The 14,836-nt window shown below is 62.2% G+C and overlaps 1 protein-coding gene across 1 annotated transcript in view; it reads right to left on the bottom strand.

Moving 5' to 3' along the window:
* Positions 1-8,978: 8,978 nt before the first annotated feature.
* RGS11 (regulator of G protein signaling 11) overlaps positions 8,979-14,836 on the bottom strand; it is a 24,902-nt gene continuing 19,044 nt past the window's right edge. The window contains 6 exon segments of the mRNA XM_075069399.1: positions 8,979-9,300; positions 9,695-9,777; positions 10,206-10,344; positions 11,716-11,803; positions 12,252-12,367; positions 12,875-12,988. Coding sequence (XP_074925500.1) covers positions 9,174-9,300; positions 9,695-9,777; positions 10,206-10,344; positions 11,716-11,803; positions 12,252-12,367; positions 12,875-12,988 — 667 coding nt within the window. The 3' untranslated portion in view covers positions 8,979-9,173.

Raw genomic sequence — 14,836 nt, 5'->3', positions numbered from 1 at the left:
GGTCCCCAGGTCAGCTCCTCTGGGGGCTGGAGCGCCAGCCTCCGGGTTCTTAGTTTACCGGGTGGGCGCGGGGCTGCCCCTCCGGAAAGAGTGCATTGTTTCCCTGGAGGTAGATGGGAAGGAGGTCACTGGGTACTGGGACACGGGGGGGCAGAGGTGACGCTTGCCCGGCCCGAGGTGGTGGGCTCAGATCGGGTGGTGCCCGACACCTACCTGACCTTGATGGGCGTGGGCGGGACCCCATTCAAGGTGCCCGTGGCAAGAGTGCATCTGAAGTGGGGGGCCAAGGAGGGCCCCAAGGATGTGGGGGTACACCCATACTTGCCCACAGACGTGTTAATGGGAGGGGACCTTGAGGACTGGCCTAGTAGCACTCAGAGTGCCCTGGTCGTGACTCGTAGTCAGAGTCGGCAAAGTGCACTGCACCCCGACAACGGGGAAGGTACTCGGCCTGAGGTGCAGGACCCTAACCTGGGGGGCGGGGAGCGTCCAGGGGCAGGGCTCAGAGAGGCTGCGACCTCAGGCCCAGCCAGCAAGAGAGAGCTGGTCCCCATCCCTGTCCCAGCTGCTGAGTTCCAGGCGGAGTTGCAGAAAGATCCCTCCTTGCGGAAGCCCAGGGACCAGGCTGACCTTAGTGCGGAACAGACCCTGAGGAGAGGTTGCAAGGAGAGGTTCCTGTGGGAGAAGGGGTTCCTGTATACGAGAATGGGCTCCCCAGGGGAGGTAGAGTCATGGGGGATCAGGAGGCAGCTGGTGGTTCCCCAGAAGTTTCGCCACAAGCTGCTGTACCTGGCCCATGACATCCCTCTCGCAGGACACCAGGGAATCCGGCGCACCAGGCAGAGGCTGCTACAGAACTTTTACTGGCCTGGGGTCTTTACCCAGGTCCGACAGTACTGCCAATCCTGTGATCCCTGCCAGAGGGTGGGGAAGGCCCAGGACAAGAGGAAAGCAGCCTTGAGGCCTTTACCCATCATAGAAGAACCTTTCCAGAAGGTGGCCATGGACATAGTGGGACCTCTCAGCAAGATGACCCGGTCAGGGAAAAAATACATCCTGGTGGTGGTGGATTTTGCCACTCGCTACCCCGAGGCGGTGGCCTTGTCCTCTATCGAAGCAGATACAGTGGCAGATGCGCTGCTGACGATTTTCAGCCGGGTGGGGTCCCCAAGGAGGTCTTAACGGATCAGGGGTCCAACTTCATGTCGACCCTGCTCCGGTCCTTATGGCAGAAATGTGGGGTGCAGCACAACTGGGCCTCAGCGTATCACCCCCAGTCCAACGGGCTGGTGGAAAGGTTCAACGGGACGCTGAAGATGATGCTAAAAACATTTATGAACCAGCACCCGCAGGATTGGGACAAATACTTACCTCACCTGCTGTTCGCGTACAGGGAGGTACCCCAGGAGTCTACCGGGTTTTCGCCTTTCGAACTGTTGTATGGAAGGCGAGTAAGGGGGCCCCTGGACCTGATGAGAGATGAATGGGAGGGAAGGCCACTCCCGAGGGAGAGTCAGTGGTGGAGTATGTCCTGACCTTCCGGGAAAGACTGGCCGAGCTCATGGGCCTGGCCAGGGAGAATCTGGCCCGAGCCCAGAGGAAGCAGAAGGTCTGGTATGACCGCACGGCCCGGGCCCGAGCCTTTGCCACCGGGGATCAGGTGATGGTTCTCATCCCTGTGAGGAAAAACAAACTCCAGGCCGCCTGGGAAGGGCCCTTCAAGGTTATCAAGCAACTGAATGAGGTAAACTATGTGGTGGAGCTGTCAAACCGGGCACATCACCGGCGGGTGTACCATGTGAACATGATGAAACCATACTATGACAGGGGGAATGTGGTGTTGGCCGTGTGTGGACACTGGGAGGGGCAGGGAGATGACCCTTTGGTGGATCTATTCCCTGGGACAAAAGCTGGTTCCCCCCTGGAGGCAATTCCCCTCTCTGATCAGCTGACCAGGGCCCAGCACGCTGAGATCAGAGGGGTGCTGCATCTGTACCGACAGCTGTTTTCCAACCAGCCTGGACGCACTAATTTGACTGTCCACAGGGTGGAGACTGGGCCACATCCCCCTATAAGATGCTCCCCTTTTCGGGTCACTGGTAAAACTGCCCAGGATCTGGAAAGGGAGGTCAGGGACATGCTGGCTTTGGGGTGATCCAGCAGTCTTCCAGCCCTTGGGCCTCGCCAGTGGTGCTGGTCCCCAAGAAGGATGGGTCAATTCGGTTCTGTGTGGACTATCGAAAGCTCAATGCCATCACCGTATCTGATGCCTACCCCATGCCCAGGCCTGACGAGCTCCTAGACAAGCTGGGAGGTGCTCGGTACCTCACCACCATGGATCTTACCAAGGGCTACTGGCAAGTGCCGCTGGACGCAGATGCCAGGCTGAAATCGGCCTTTATCACCCCTCTGGGGCTCTACGAGTTTCTGACCCTGCCCTTTGGCCTCAAGGGAGCGCCGGCCACCTTCCAGCGCCTGGTGGATCAGCTACTGAGGGGGATGGAGAGTTTTTGCCGTGGCCTATATTGACGACATCTGCGTCTTCAGCCAGACCTGGGAGGACCATGTGTCCCAGGTTACCCAAGTCCTGAACCGAATTCGGGAGGCTGGGTTAACCGTAAAGGCTGAGAAGTGCAAGGTGGGGATGGCGGAAGTATCTTACCTGGGCCATCGGGTGGGGAGCGGCTGCCTGAAGCCAGAACCCGCCAAGGTGGAGGTGATCAGAGACTGGCCTGCTCCCCAAACCAAGAAGCAGGTCCAGGCCTTTATTGGGATGGCGGGGTACTATCGAAGGTTCGTGCCCCACTTTAGCACCATAGCCGGCCCCATCACTGAACTGTGCAAAAAGGGGAAGCCAGACAAGGTAATCTGGACCGAGCCGTGCCAGGAGGCTTTCCGGGCGCTGAAGGAGGCTCTGGTCAGTGGCCCAGTTCTGGTGAACCCAGATTTTGACAAACCCTTTATGGTGTTCACCGACGCCTCAGACACGGGACTGGGGCGGTGTTAATGCAGGAGGATGAAAAGGGGGAGAGACACCCCATCGTGTACCTGAGTAAGAAGCTGCTACCCCGGGAGCAAAACTACGCGGCCATCGAGAAGGAATGCCTGGCCATGGTGTGGGCCCTTAAGAAGCTAGAGCCATATCTCTTTGGGCGACACTTCACCGTGTACACAGACCACTCTCCCCTGACCTGGCTGCACCAGATGAAAGGAGCCAACGCCAAGCTCCTGAGGTGGAGCCTGCTCCTGCAGGACTATGACATGGACGTGGTCCATGTGAAGGGAAGTGCCAACCTGATAGCGGACGCGTTGTCCCGGAGAGGGGGCCCTGAACTTCCCGAGGTCACTGGGCAGAGGGACCCCGCTCAGTTCAGTTCCGAAGGGGGGAGAGGTGTGATGGAGTAGGGACTGTCTGTGTGGGGAACGGGAAAGCAGGGGATGTCTGTAGGTGAGGGACAGGTAGTCAGGTTGTAATGTGAGCCGGCAGGGGGGAGGGGGAGCTGCTGGGCGGAGGAGAAGGAGGAACAAAGGGTTTTTTCGGCCGGAGGAGGAGAGGCAGGACAGTTTGGGTTTGGGCTATGGGAGGAATTCAGGGATCCTAGCTGGGATCCAAGCACCCTGAACCTCCAGAAGGACTCAGTGGAGGGGTCCGGACTGTGCCTGCAAGCTCTGCTGTAACCTGTGTTCCTGCTATCCAATAAACCTTCTGTTTTACTGGCTGGATAAAAGTCACTGTGGGTCCCAGGAAGAGGGGTGCAGGGCCAGACTCCGTGACACCTCTTTACAAAGATAGGGGCATGTTAGCATCTCCATTTCACACACAGGGAGACTGAGCCATGTAAGTGTCATGCACCTGCACACGTGGCAGGGTGCTGGGGATAGACCCCAGGCGTCCTAATTCTCTCGCCTGTGCGCTAGCTGCTGCCTCATCACTGATCAGTTATAATGAATACTAACAAATTACAAAGCCTTCTGAGTGTCTCCTCGCTGTTGTGGGGCAGGGCTGGTGCTGGGGGGGCAGCATTCAGTAGAGTGTGTTGGAGGAGTGCTAGTTCTGCTGTTGGATGGAAGTGCCCCTGGGCTACTGCAATCACAACTAATCCTCATGCAGGGCAGGCTTAGCAGTGACAGGGCAAGAGGTGCAGGTGGCAGAATGTCATCGCCCAGGTGAGAGTTTGGCTGGGACACCAGGACAGACACTTGCAGAAAGGGCCATGGGGCAGCACATACTCAGGCCCTCAGTTTTCTGCCTAGATGGCACCCCATGAAACACAGCCCCACCGTGGGACACTGGCAAAAGGGAAAAGCGTTCCCCCAACAGCACCACGTTCTCTTTGACTTGGTGTTTCCAGTCCATGGCCCAGCGCAGGCCTACGTCCCTGGTGTGCATTAGCAAGTGCCCAGCCAGAGGTGCCAGCAGCATTGCAAGCCGCAGTGTGCTTTGGCAAGGAGCTCTGTTCACCCATCACACCTCTGTTCCTGGGCAGTCAGCAGGGTGAGATCTGCCGAAGGGCAGCACTTACTGGCTGCCGACTGGCATCTCTCTGCACTGCAGCACAGGCTGGGCCTCAGAGCACCGCTAGCTGAGCCTGTGCCTCGCCACTCTCTCCCTGCTGTTCCCAGCTGCACGTCCAGCATGCCCACAGGCAGGTGCTGTGGAGAAGGGGGCTCTGCAGGCTTTATTCAGCAGAATGTCTGGAGGACGGACGTGCTCCCCTGGGGCAGACGGCAGGTCAATACCCAGCTCCCTGCCTTCGGTTGCCATTGCTCTTGGCCCAAGTGTCCTTGAACCCGAGCCTCCTCCTCCTGCTGCTCATCAGCCTCTCTCCACCTCCACAGCACTGCCACACCGACCCTCCTGCCCGACTCCCTCTCCCCTGGCCTTAACGAGAGCAGTGCCCACTTGACACTCGTGTCCCCAGATGCACCTGACCCTGGTCTCCCGAGGGGAGGATGGCTGGAAAGGGAGGGACGCGTAGGAAGGCCAAGGATAAAAACACAGTGAGCCAGGTGGGCTGCCCAGAGGGGAACGGGGAGCCGTTGCCAGTTCTTTGTGAAAATGCCTGGGGAGCAGGGAAAGACCAGGAGCCTGGAGAAAAAACGCCAGCGTGCCACTACCTTCAGCCCAGTGAGAAAGGTGAGCGCAGCACTCGCTGGCTAGAGACCCCACTTTGAAATCAAACAGCAGTGCTGACAGGAACCCAGCTGTCAATGTTTGGAGGCCTGCAGCGCCTTGTGGAATAAGCAGCCCAAGTTTTATGGCAAACAAACCCTGCCAGACAAGCCCACCTGCCGTTTCTGGTGGAATTCCAGCGCGAGCAGACGAAGGTGGCAGGGGACAGAGACGCGCAGCTTCCGCTGGAGCAGTTGGTGCAGCGCCTAACACCATGCCCGGAAGGGGCCTGCGTGCAGTCCATGGTTGGAAAGTGCTTCCCGGAGCCAGCCCCGACTCTGGACACGGTTAGTACGTCACTCACGAGCCGGGGCAGATGGTAACAGTGCATTGGAGCTATTTGCTGATTGTTCCACACCAGCCTCATAAAGACTGCGGCCTTAGGGCAACCACCAAGCCCCAGACTGAAAATCTCCCCTTGCCCAGCGCCTCTCCCTTCAGCCTGGCAGGCAGCACAGGCCAGTAGCCAGGGCTGGGAGGCTCCTAGTCAGAGGGAGATTTTAGGCCCATTGGACCCTGGGGTAGCAGCTGCGTTTAGGAGCAAAAGCAAGTGCCTGGCGCTAAGCAGAGGCAATAAATAAGGTTTATTGGCGGGGACCCTGCCCAGATACCCCGTCCCCTCGCTGCTGGTAGTGAGGGCTCTGCTGCAGGGGCAGGCACTCCCGTCAGTCCCCGATGCCCAGCGGCCTAGGGTCAGTCCAGTGGGGGCAGCACAGCAGAGGTGAGCATTTGGCTGAGCCCTTTGGGCTCCTTGTCCTGCCCCAGCCAGGTGTCTGAACAATCACACAATCCCAGGCAAGGGTGGGCTGGGATCGCAGCCGGGGCACCAGAGCCAGGACATGGGCGTTGCCAGGCCAGGCTCCAGTGTGATTAAAGGGCTGGGCTGACAGATGTGGGACGTGGCACAGCACTAAATGAACATCATGCAGATGTTCAGCCTTGGCCTGGAGCTGGGCCACAGCCCCTCCCCCTTGCCCGCCAGCATCTGCCCGGTCCATTTAGTGCTGGAGCCTGGGCCCAGATCTGCCAACCTCGCAGCTGAGAGTTTAAACAGGGTGGCTGGATCCTTGCACAGCCCGTCTGCCAAGAATGCAGGGAAGGCAGGCAGGGATCTTCCAGGCACTGGTCACTATGGGCAGGCACGTGGGCTGCAGCACCAGGGGGTCTCAGGCCCTCAGCCCCAGTGTGCTGCTCTGAGCTAGGTGCCCAAGATCCAAGGTGGGTGCAATTAGCTGGGATTGCTGGGCACAGGGGTAGCTGCTTGTAGGGTGTGACAAAGTGGGAATGTCCTTGATGTGTTCTTTGAATGCTGAGTGGGGAGTGTTGACCTGGGAAGGTTGCAGGGGAGTTTTGCTGGAACCATCTGCATTGGGGAAGGGAGGATACCTGAGCATGTAACATGAGAACCCAGGAGGGGGGTTGGAGGCCAGGTGACACCTCTTCCCTGGAAACTGGACAAAGGACACAAAGGCTGGGGGAGGAGCCGGGGGAGGATGACTGAGTTGGCTGGAGGAAGTTTCAGTTTGGAGCTGGCTGGGAAATGGCGAGAGGCGCCCGGACGGGGCTTGGGCTTCCCAACGGGGCTGTGGCCTCCCTGGGGGTCCCAGATGGACCTGAGAGGGTCCTGTTGTGGGTACTGGCAAGACCTGTTTTCGACCGTGTTCCTGTCATCTAAATAAACCTGTTTTACTGGCTGGCTGAGAGTCATGGTGAATCGCAGGGAGCTAGGGGCGCAGGGCCTTGTCTCCCCCACCCTCCATGACAGGTGACCAGACAGCAAATGTGAAAAATCAGGACAAGGGGTGGGGAGTAATAGGAGCCTATATAAGAAAAAGACCCAAAAATTGGGCCTGTTCCTATAAAATCAGGACATCTAGTCACCCTAGCTGCTTGGGACCTCCAGCTGGGTAGAGGCAGGCCAGGGGAGGGAGCTTGTTGCGACCTCTGCTGGGGAGCTGCCTGGCCGGGCCAGGCCCCATTTGCATTCCAGGAACTGGGCTGGGCCAGGTTTGGCACTGGGGGCGGTGAGACATGCTGGGAAATGCCCCAAAGCTGTAGAGCAAAGGTGTCCGGGGTGGCTTGATCTGAGCCCTGGCCAGCCCCAGCAGGGGGGCTGGAGGGCTCGATTAGGGTGCAGCTGCTAATCCCTGGGAATAGGAGGTGGTGCCTGGCCGTGGGTTGGGCGGAGGCTGCAGCCCACCACTGTGGTGCTGGCCTCCCCGCCAGCAGTGGCAGCTGAATTCAGCCAGTGGGGGCAGGTGGTCAAGGCTGGGGAGTAGCCCTGACCTGTGAGCTCCTGGGGAGGGGCATACAGGGCTGGCAGAGCGGCTCAGCATCACTGCTGGGCTGCAGCCCCCCACCCCTCCCTGGGAGCTCACAGTGCTGTTTCCCACAGCCTCGCTGTGGTGCCCCTGCCCTGCTGTAACTGCCCTGTCACTCTCCAGCACAGGGTGCCATGGGCAGGCACTGCCCCTGGCAGGGCACATGGGTTCACTCAGGGCCCCCTGGGGGAGTGGGCAGGAACTCCAATCACGCCCCCCTCTCACTTCACATCCATGGCAGCCCAGTCTGCTCTCAGGAGCAACACTGCTGCTGGGCTGGGCCCCTCCCTGGGCTGGGCCAGGCTGCCACAGTAGCCCATGCGCCCAGGGCTAGGCCACAGGATGCCAAAGGGCCACTGGGCCGAACAGGCCAGGGGAGATCGTCCCCAATCCACCAGCCCCCAAAGCAGCCCAGGCCATGTCTGGCTCCAGGCACCAGCTCTCTCCTATCCCCTCCCTGGGGCAGGGCAGCAAGGTTCAAACTGCAGGGCCTGGACTCTAATACCAGGCCCAGCCCCTGTGCCCTGAACTGCAGCAGGAATGCTGCCGGGGGGAGGGGCATACAGGGGAGCAACCACTCACCAAGGGCCCTCTGCCCCTCGCGGCTCTTTGCAAGCGGCAGCAGGGCGGGGTAGGATGGCGCTGGCCAACACGACTGCTTTGTGTCCCCTGGCCAGGCTGTGCCCAGCCCCCTCCAGCTCAGGGCCCCACCCATCACACCCCCGGGGCCGATTTCCATACAGGGCAGGGCTTTGCTCACCCCCTCCCCTGGCAGCGCCCCTCCACTGCCAGCCCCCAATGAGAGAGGCCAGAGTTGCCCATGAGTTGTCCTTTATTAGTGTCTTTGCTCAGTGCAGGACTGCTGGGCCAGGGGAGGGCAGCTCCTGCAGGGGTCAGGGTGCAGAGAAGGGGTGACCCTCAGGGAGGGGCTGTGCTCAGCCACAAATCCAGGACTGGTACAGAGACCTTGGGATGGGCCATGGGGCAGGCTCTGCCCCTGCCCATCATTGCCCCAAGTCCCTGGTATTAGTGTGCCAGTGAGCATGCTTCCCCCTCCCCCACACGAGCCTGGCCCAGCCAGGAGTGGGCAGCACAGTGAGGGGAATCAGACCACGTGTGTCTTGGCCCATTGCAGCCACTCGCCCCACAGAACTGCCGGGGGCGAGGAGCTGGGGGTCACTCTAAGAGCTAAGGCAAAGGGAGCAGGCGCTGCCCCCGTGGTGTCACACGGGGTGCCCCATAGGGCTGGGCACATGGCCTCCTGGGGCATATGGCTTTATCCTTTAGTGTCAAGGGCTGCGGCTGCCCTGTGGGAGGGGGTGTGGGGGCGACCTGGAGGCTGAGCTGCTCTGCCCTGGTGTCTGAGCGCCCATGTCCCTGTGCCTGATGACATGTGTGGGGCCCAGGGGGTGCTGCAGGCTGGGTCTGCCCCTGCCAGCGAGCCTGGGATTGCATTCATGCCAGTGGGTGAGAGCTCGGGGGCAGGGCAGAGATGTGTCGTTGTCTCCAGAACACCCTGTCTGGAGGGCCTGATGTCACAATGGTGGGCCAGACTGGGAGAGAAGCAGGTGCCCCATGGGGCCCAGCAGTTGCTCCTCCACCTCATCCAGCCCCTGGCCCCTGTCAGCGCAGAACGCTCAGCCTGGGGAGAGTGGGGGTAGAGGGCAGGTGAGGGGATCCTAGCTCTCCACAGGGACAGCGACTGCCTTGCTCTGATCCTCAGCTTTCGTCTCGGGCTCCCCCGTGGACAGCAGCAGTGCTGGGCTTGGGCTGGAGTGACGCTGCTTCCTCATGAATGGGAAAACCCTGCCAGAGAGAGCCAGAGGTTAGTGCCCAGGGCGAGGGCAGCACCCAGAGGGCAGGGGCAGAGTGAGCATCCAGGGTGGGGTTAGCCCCTGAACAGGGGCTATGTGGGGTGGGTTTAGTGCCAGGAGTGGGGACAGCATGGGGTGGGGTTAGTGTCTGGGGCGAGATTAGCAGCCAGGGGTGAGTTAGTGCCTGGGATGGGACAGCGCTGAATGAGTTTGGCACAGGGGGGAGCGGGCAGAGCCAAGTAGCATAGGCACAGGGGCGGGGCACTGTTAGGGGGCCTGGACCAGCTCTCCCCCAGCAAGCCCCTGGCCTCTCCCTTGCACCCTTGCCCATCCCACAGGCCTAGGCTGGGCACCCTCTGCCCGCTGGCTGCCCGGGCCCCACTCACCGTTTCTTGGTCTCCGGGGGCACGACAGCCTCTGCCAACAGGCTGCGGTACAGCTCCGACTTGAGGAAGCGCGGGTATGAGTCCTGGGGGCAGCGCAAAGCGTGAGTGGGGTATGAGCCCCCGGCCGGCCCCACACCCTGCCCCCGTGGCCAGCCGAACGATAGGCCTCCTCACTGCTCTTCTCTCTCCCAGTGATCAGCCCTCCCCATGACCTCTCCCCCACTCCTCAGTGACCAGCCTGCCCCATGGCCCATCCCCCACTTCTCAAAGAGACCAGCCCCTCCCCTGCTCCTTGCCCTGGGAGAATGCTCTTCCCACATCCTCTAAGCAGGACACCCCCCTTCTGCCCATGCTGCCCGCTGCGGGCAGTAAAGCTGCAGCCGAGTGTCCAGGGCTTTCCAGCCCCGTGTGTCACCTGGGGCAACTGAAGCTGAGGGTGAGGAGGAGGCGCCAGTGCCCAGGCCAGCTGCAGGGGAGGGGCCAATGTGGGGGGCAGGGCCCAGGCCCCCACCTTCTTCATCAGCATGTAGATGTGCATCTGGGCATCATCCATCACATAGCGATGCGGCGTCTTGATGCCCTCCAGGGTCCTCTCCATGGTCTTGCTGTCGATGTTCACCCAGCGGGTGGCGCCGGGGGCCAGGAACTGCCTGGGGAGCAGGGCACACGCCCAGACTGAGTATGGCTGGCTCGGGGCCATGCGGTAGGGCTCCTGGGCTCCCAGCAAGGGCACCACAGGGGCAATGGCCGGGGGCTCCCCCTGCAGGTTCAAGGGGCAGAGGCCAGGGGCTCAGACGCCACCCGGGCCCCATCTACACAACTTTGTCCAGGGCACCGTCCAGGGCAGCTCAGGTTGGGGGTCGGCAGTTAGAAGTTGGAGGAGCCCCCTGTGGGTTCCCAGGTCCCCAAATGAGCCAAGGCCCCCGCTGCCTCCCCACATGCCCTGGGCCCCTCCTGAGCATCTGGGACTGGCACCATGCTCTCCTGCACATCTGGGACTGGTATGACCCCTCCCCCAGGAGGGGAGAGCTGTGCCAGCTCTCCAAACCATGCTCCCCACTGTGCTCAGAGCCACAGGAAAGAGCTTCCCTGGGAGACCCCGATGTATGGGCCCCATTGGGCTGTAATGCCTTGCAGAGGGGACCAAACACCACCCCCCTGTCTCCCCGGCTGGGACCCACGTGTGGGGTCCAGTGGGAGACGTGGTCGGGGGGCAGAGGACTCAGATAGATGGAGTCCACAATGCAAGCACAGTGGGAGCACGTGTGGGGGCTCGGTGCGGTCGGGTTGTGATGGGGGCTTGGGACAGTGAGGGTGTGGTGGAGGCGCAGCAGGAGGATAGTCGGGGATTGGCACGGCAGGGGTGTAGTGGAGGCTGGGTGCGGTGGGGGCAGAGCGCATCGGGGGTGTGGTGAGGGCACGGTGCAGTGGGGGTGTGGTGGGGGCTCGGTGAGGGTGCAGTCGGGACATGGCACATTGGGGATGTGGCGGGGGCTTGGTGCACTGGAGACTCAACATGGAGGGGGCGGGGTGCAATGGGGGCACGGCCAGGCACTCACTGATAGATGGAGTGTATGATGTAGGCAATGCAGGTACAGCAGGGAGCACCGATGGGGGCAGGGGGCACGACCCGATGGGACACGGCCGGGCACTCACTGATAGATGGAGTGTATGATGTGGGCAACGTGGGTACAGGAGGGAGCACCTGTGGGGGTATGGGGCACTGGGGGCACGGTCGGGCACTCACTGATGGAGTGTATGATTGGCACGTGGTAAGCAGGGAGCACCGGTGGAGCGCAGGGGGCGAATGGGAGCAACGGTCGGGCACTCACTGATGGAGTGTAAGATGCGAGCAATGCTGGTACAGCAGGGAGCACCGGTGGGGGTATGGAGCACTGGGGGCACGGTCGGGCACTCACTGATGGAGTGTAAGATGCAAGCAATGCTGGTACAGCAGGGAGCACCGGTGGGGGCAGGGGGCACTGGGGCACTGTCTGGTGGGGGCACGGCCGAGCACTCACTGATAGATGGAGTCCACGATGTCAGCGATGCGGGCCTGCTCCCCGTAGCGCAGCTCCTCACATGCCTCCCAGAAGCTCAAGTTTTCAGCTGGTGGGAGACACACACTGTTGGCAGTGCGGAGCAGTGAGCAGCCCAGCCACGGGGCTCACACTTCAGCCGGGCGTCACAGGGCGTGGGGTCCCATGCATCACTGGTGAGCGAAGGACGGGGCAGATATGACCCATGGGGGAGCCATGTAAGGGAGGATCCCTGCTGGGTGCTCTGCTGCCAACCATGCCGGCCCTTAGACCCCTCTAAGCCCAGCAGGCACTTGAGCCGTGGTGGGGGTCCTGCACCTGTGGTGCTGGAGGGGCTCTCTCTGGAACTGCCCTGCAGCAGGGGCCGCAATCCCTGGCAACCTGCACGCGCCAGCCCTTCGCCAGCCAACCCCGGCAAATGGTTCCTCCTGCCAGCAGGGCCCCATTGGGCAGGAGGGAGCAGCCAGCTACAGCCTGGCACCAGGGGCCGGGGCTGGCTGGGCAGGGGGGCCACTCACCACTGAACTCCTTCTTGAGGAACTCCAACAGCTGCCTGCGGCCCAGCGTGTCACCCAGCAGCTCGCTGAAACTGAAGCCCCAGCGCTCCACGCGCAGCTTGGTCGGTGTCATCACCCTGCAGCAAGGGAGCAGAGGTCATGGGGGGCTCCTGCTGCCATTGACCCCCCCCACCCCCAGACAGGCTGGGGGGAGCCCCAAAGGGCTCGGCCCTGAGCTGGGGCCCCAGCCCATCATCCTGAACCAGGCCCACGCTTCCCTATCTGGAGAGTCCCCACTAGCCCGGGTCTGGCAGCACCCCCAGACCCCTGCCTGCACATGGCAGCACCAGGCTGGGCCATGCAGTTTGGTCTCTGCCTGACGTGGCGGTTGGGTTCCCCTCATACCCCCAGCAGTGACCCCAGGGCCATGGCAAGGTCTCCAAGCAGGCCCCCTGGGCCAGCACTGATCAGTGACCCTCCACACAGCACATGGCACTGGGGCAATGACTGAGGGGCCCGGGAACCCAGTGCCCACTGCCTGCAGTGCACTGGCGTCCTTCCTGCCCCTGCCAGCCCATGCTGGGGAGGAACCAGTCGCAGGCCGGAGCCCCACGCTGCAGCCTGTGCTGCCCCTGGGCACTTACGTGGGGGCATTCATGGCCCAGTACGTGGTGTCGTCCGTGATCCAGGGGTTACTGGGCAGGCAGCCAGACATGATGGGATCGTGGGGCATGTACTGCTCGTTGAATTTGATGTACCTGCCGAGGGAGGAGCAATGGTGAGCACGGCTGGGCTCTCTGCCTGCTCTCCACCCAGCAGGCAGGTTCAGCGCGGGGTGGGGGACCTGGGAGCTGTGCCAAGCAGTGCTGGGGAGCAGGCAGTGCTGCTGGTCTGTCCCACAAGCCCTGCCAGTGTCCCCCTAGAGAGAGATGGACGGACAGAGCCCGGTGCCTCGGAGAGTGGCCCTTCCTGGGCCTGCCGAGGGCACAGGCACGCTCTCCCTCATTGCCCAGGGGCTCTCTGGGAAGCACTCCCGGATGCCCAGTCTGCTGCTGGTTCCCAGCAAGTCCTAAGAATGGGGCAGGGCTCACAGCCAGTGCTCCAGCCAGGCCTCGGGGTGCGTGTCATGCTGCACAGATTCTCTCAAAGTCCTTCCCAGCCCCACGGCCCATTGCACCGGTCTGCATCAGCCCTGGCCATACGGCCTGGCCCCAAGGTGATTTCTAGAGGGGCTCCCTGTTTTTGCAGGCACCATGTCACCCCCACAAGCAGCAGGGTGGGACAGAGCCAGGGGCCAGTGCAGAGCCAGCTTATGTCTGCGAGGGTCACACAAGCACCAGCTTGGGGTAGAGATGCCACCAGGGCACAGGAGGCTGCAGTGCAATGCTGAAATAAGGATGCTGCCACCTTTGGGGGCCTAGGGCTGGTCGAGCAGGGGCTGATTGAGGGGCACCGGCAGAGTTGGGGGTTGGGAGAGCCCCAGGGCTGGTCAAGCAGGGGCTGCAGGTCAAGATTGAGGGGCACCAACAGAGCAGGGGGTCAGGGGAGCCCCAGGGCTAGTCAAGCAGGGGCTGCAGGTCAGGATTGAGGGGCACCAACAGAGCAGGGGGTCAGGGGAGCCCCAGGGCTGGTCAAGCAGGGGCTGCAGGTCAAGATTGAGGGGCACCAACAGAGCAGGGGGTCAGGGGAGCCCCAGGGCTAGTCAAGCAGGGGCTGCAGGTCAGGATTGAGGGGCACCAACAGAGCAGGGGGTCAGGGGAGCCCCAGGGCTGGTCAAGCAGGGGCTGCAGGTCAAGATTGAGGGGCACCAACAGAGCAGGGGGTCAGGGGAGCCCCAGGGCTAGTCAAGCAGGGGCTGCAGGTCAGGATTGAGGGGCACCAACAGAGCAGGGGGTCAGGGGAGCCCCAGGGCTGGTCAAGCAGGGGCTGCAGGTCAAGATTGAGGGGCACCAACAGAGCAGGGGGTCAGGGGAGCCCCAGGGCTAGTCAAGCAGGGGCTGCAGGTCAGGATTGAGGGGCACCAACAGAGCAGGGGGTCAGGGGAGCCCCAGGGCTGGTCAAGCAGGGGCTGCAGGTCAAGATTGAGGGGCACCAACAGAGCAGGGGGTCAGGGGAGCCCCAGGGCTAGTCAAGCAGGGGCTGCAGGTCAGGATTGAGGGGCACCAACAGAGCAGGGGGTCAGGGGAGCCCCAGGGCTGGTCAAGCAGGGGCTGCAGGTCAAGATTGAGGGGCACCAACAGAGCAGGGGGTCAGGGGAGCCCCAGGGCTAGTCAAGCAGGGGCTGCAGGTCAGGATTGAGGGGCACCAACAGAGCAGGGGGTCAGGGGAGCCCCAGGGCTGGTCAAGCAGGGGCTGCAGGTCAAGATTGAGGGGCACCAACAGAGCAGGGGGTCAGGGGAGCCCCAGGGCTAGTCAAGCAGGGGCTGCAGGTCAGGATTGAGGGGCACCAACAGAGCAGGGGGTCAGGGGAGCCCCAGGGCTGGTCAAGCAGGGGCTGCAGGTCAAGATTGAGGGGCACCAACAGAGCAGGGGGTCAGGGGAGCCCCAGGGCTAGTCAAGCAGGGGCTGCAGGTCAGGATTGAGGGGCACCAACAGAGCAGGGGGTC

This window comes from Chelonoidis abingdonii, chromosome 9, assembly GCF_003597395.2.
Source record: "Chelonoidis abingdonii isolate Lonesome George chromosome 9, CheloAbing_2.0, whole genome shotgun sequence".
Lineage (NCBI taxonomy): Eukaryota > Metazoa > Chordata > Testudines > Testudinidae > Chelonoidis > Chelonoidis abingdonii.
This window is presented reverse-complemented; position numbering and strand designations above follow the sequence as displayed.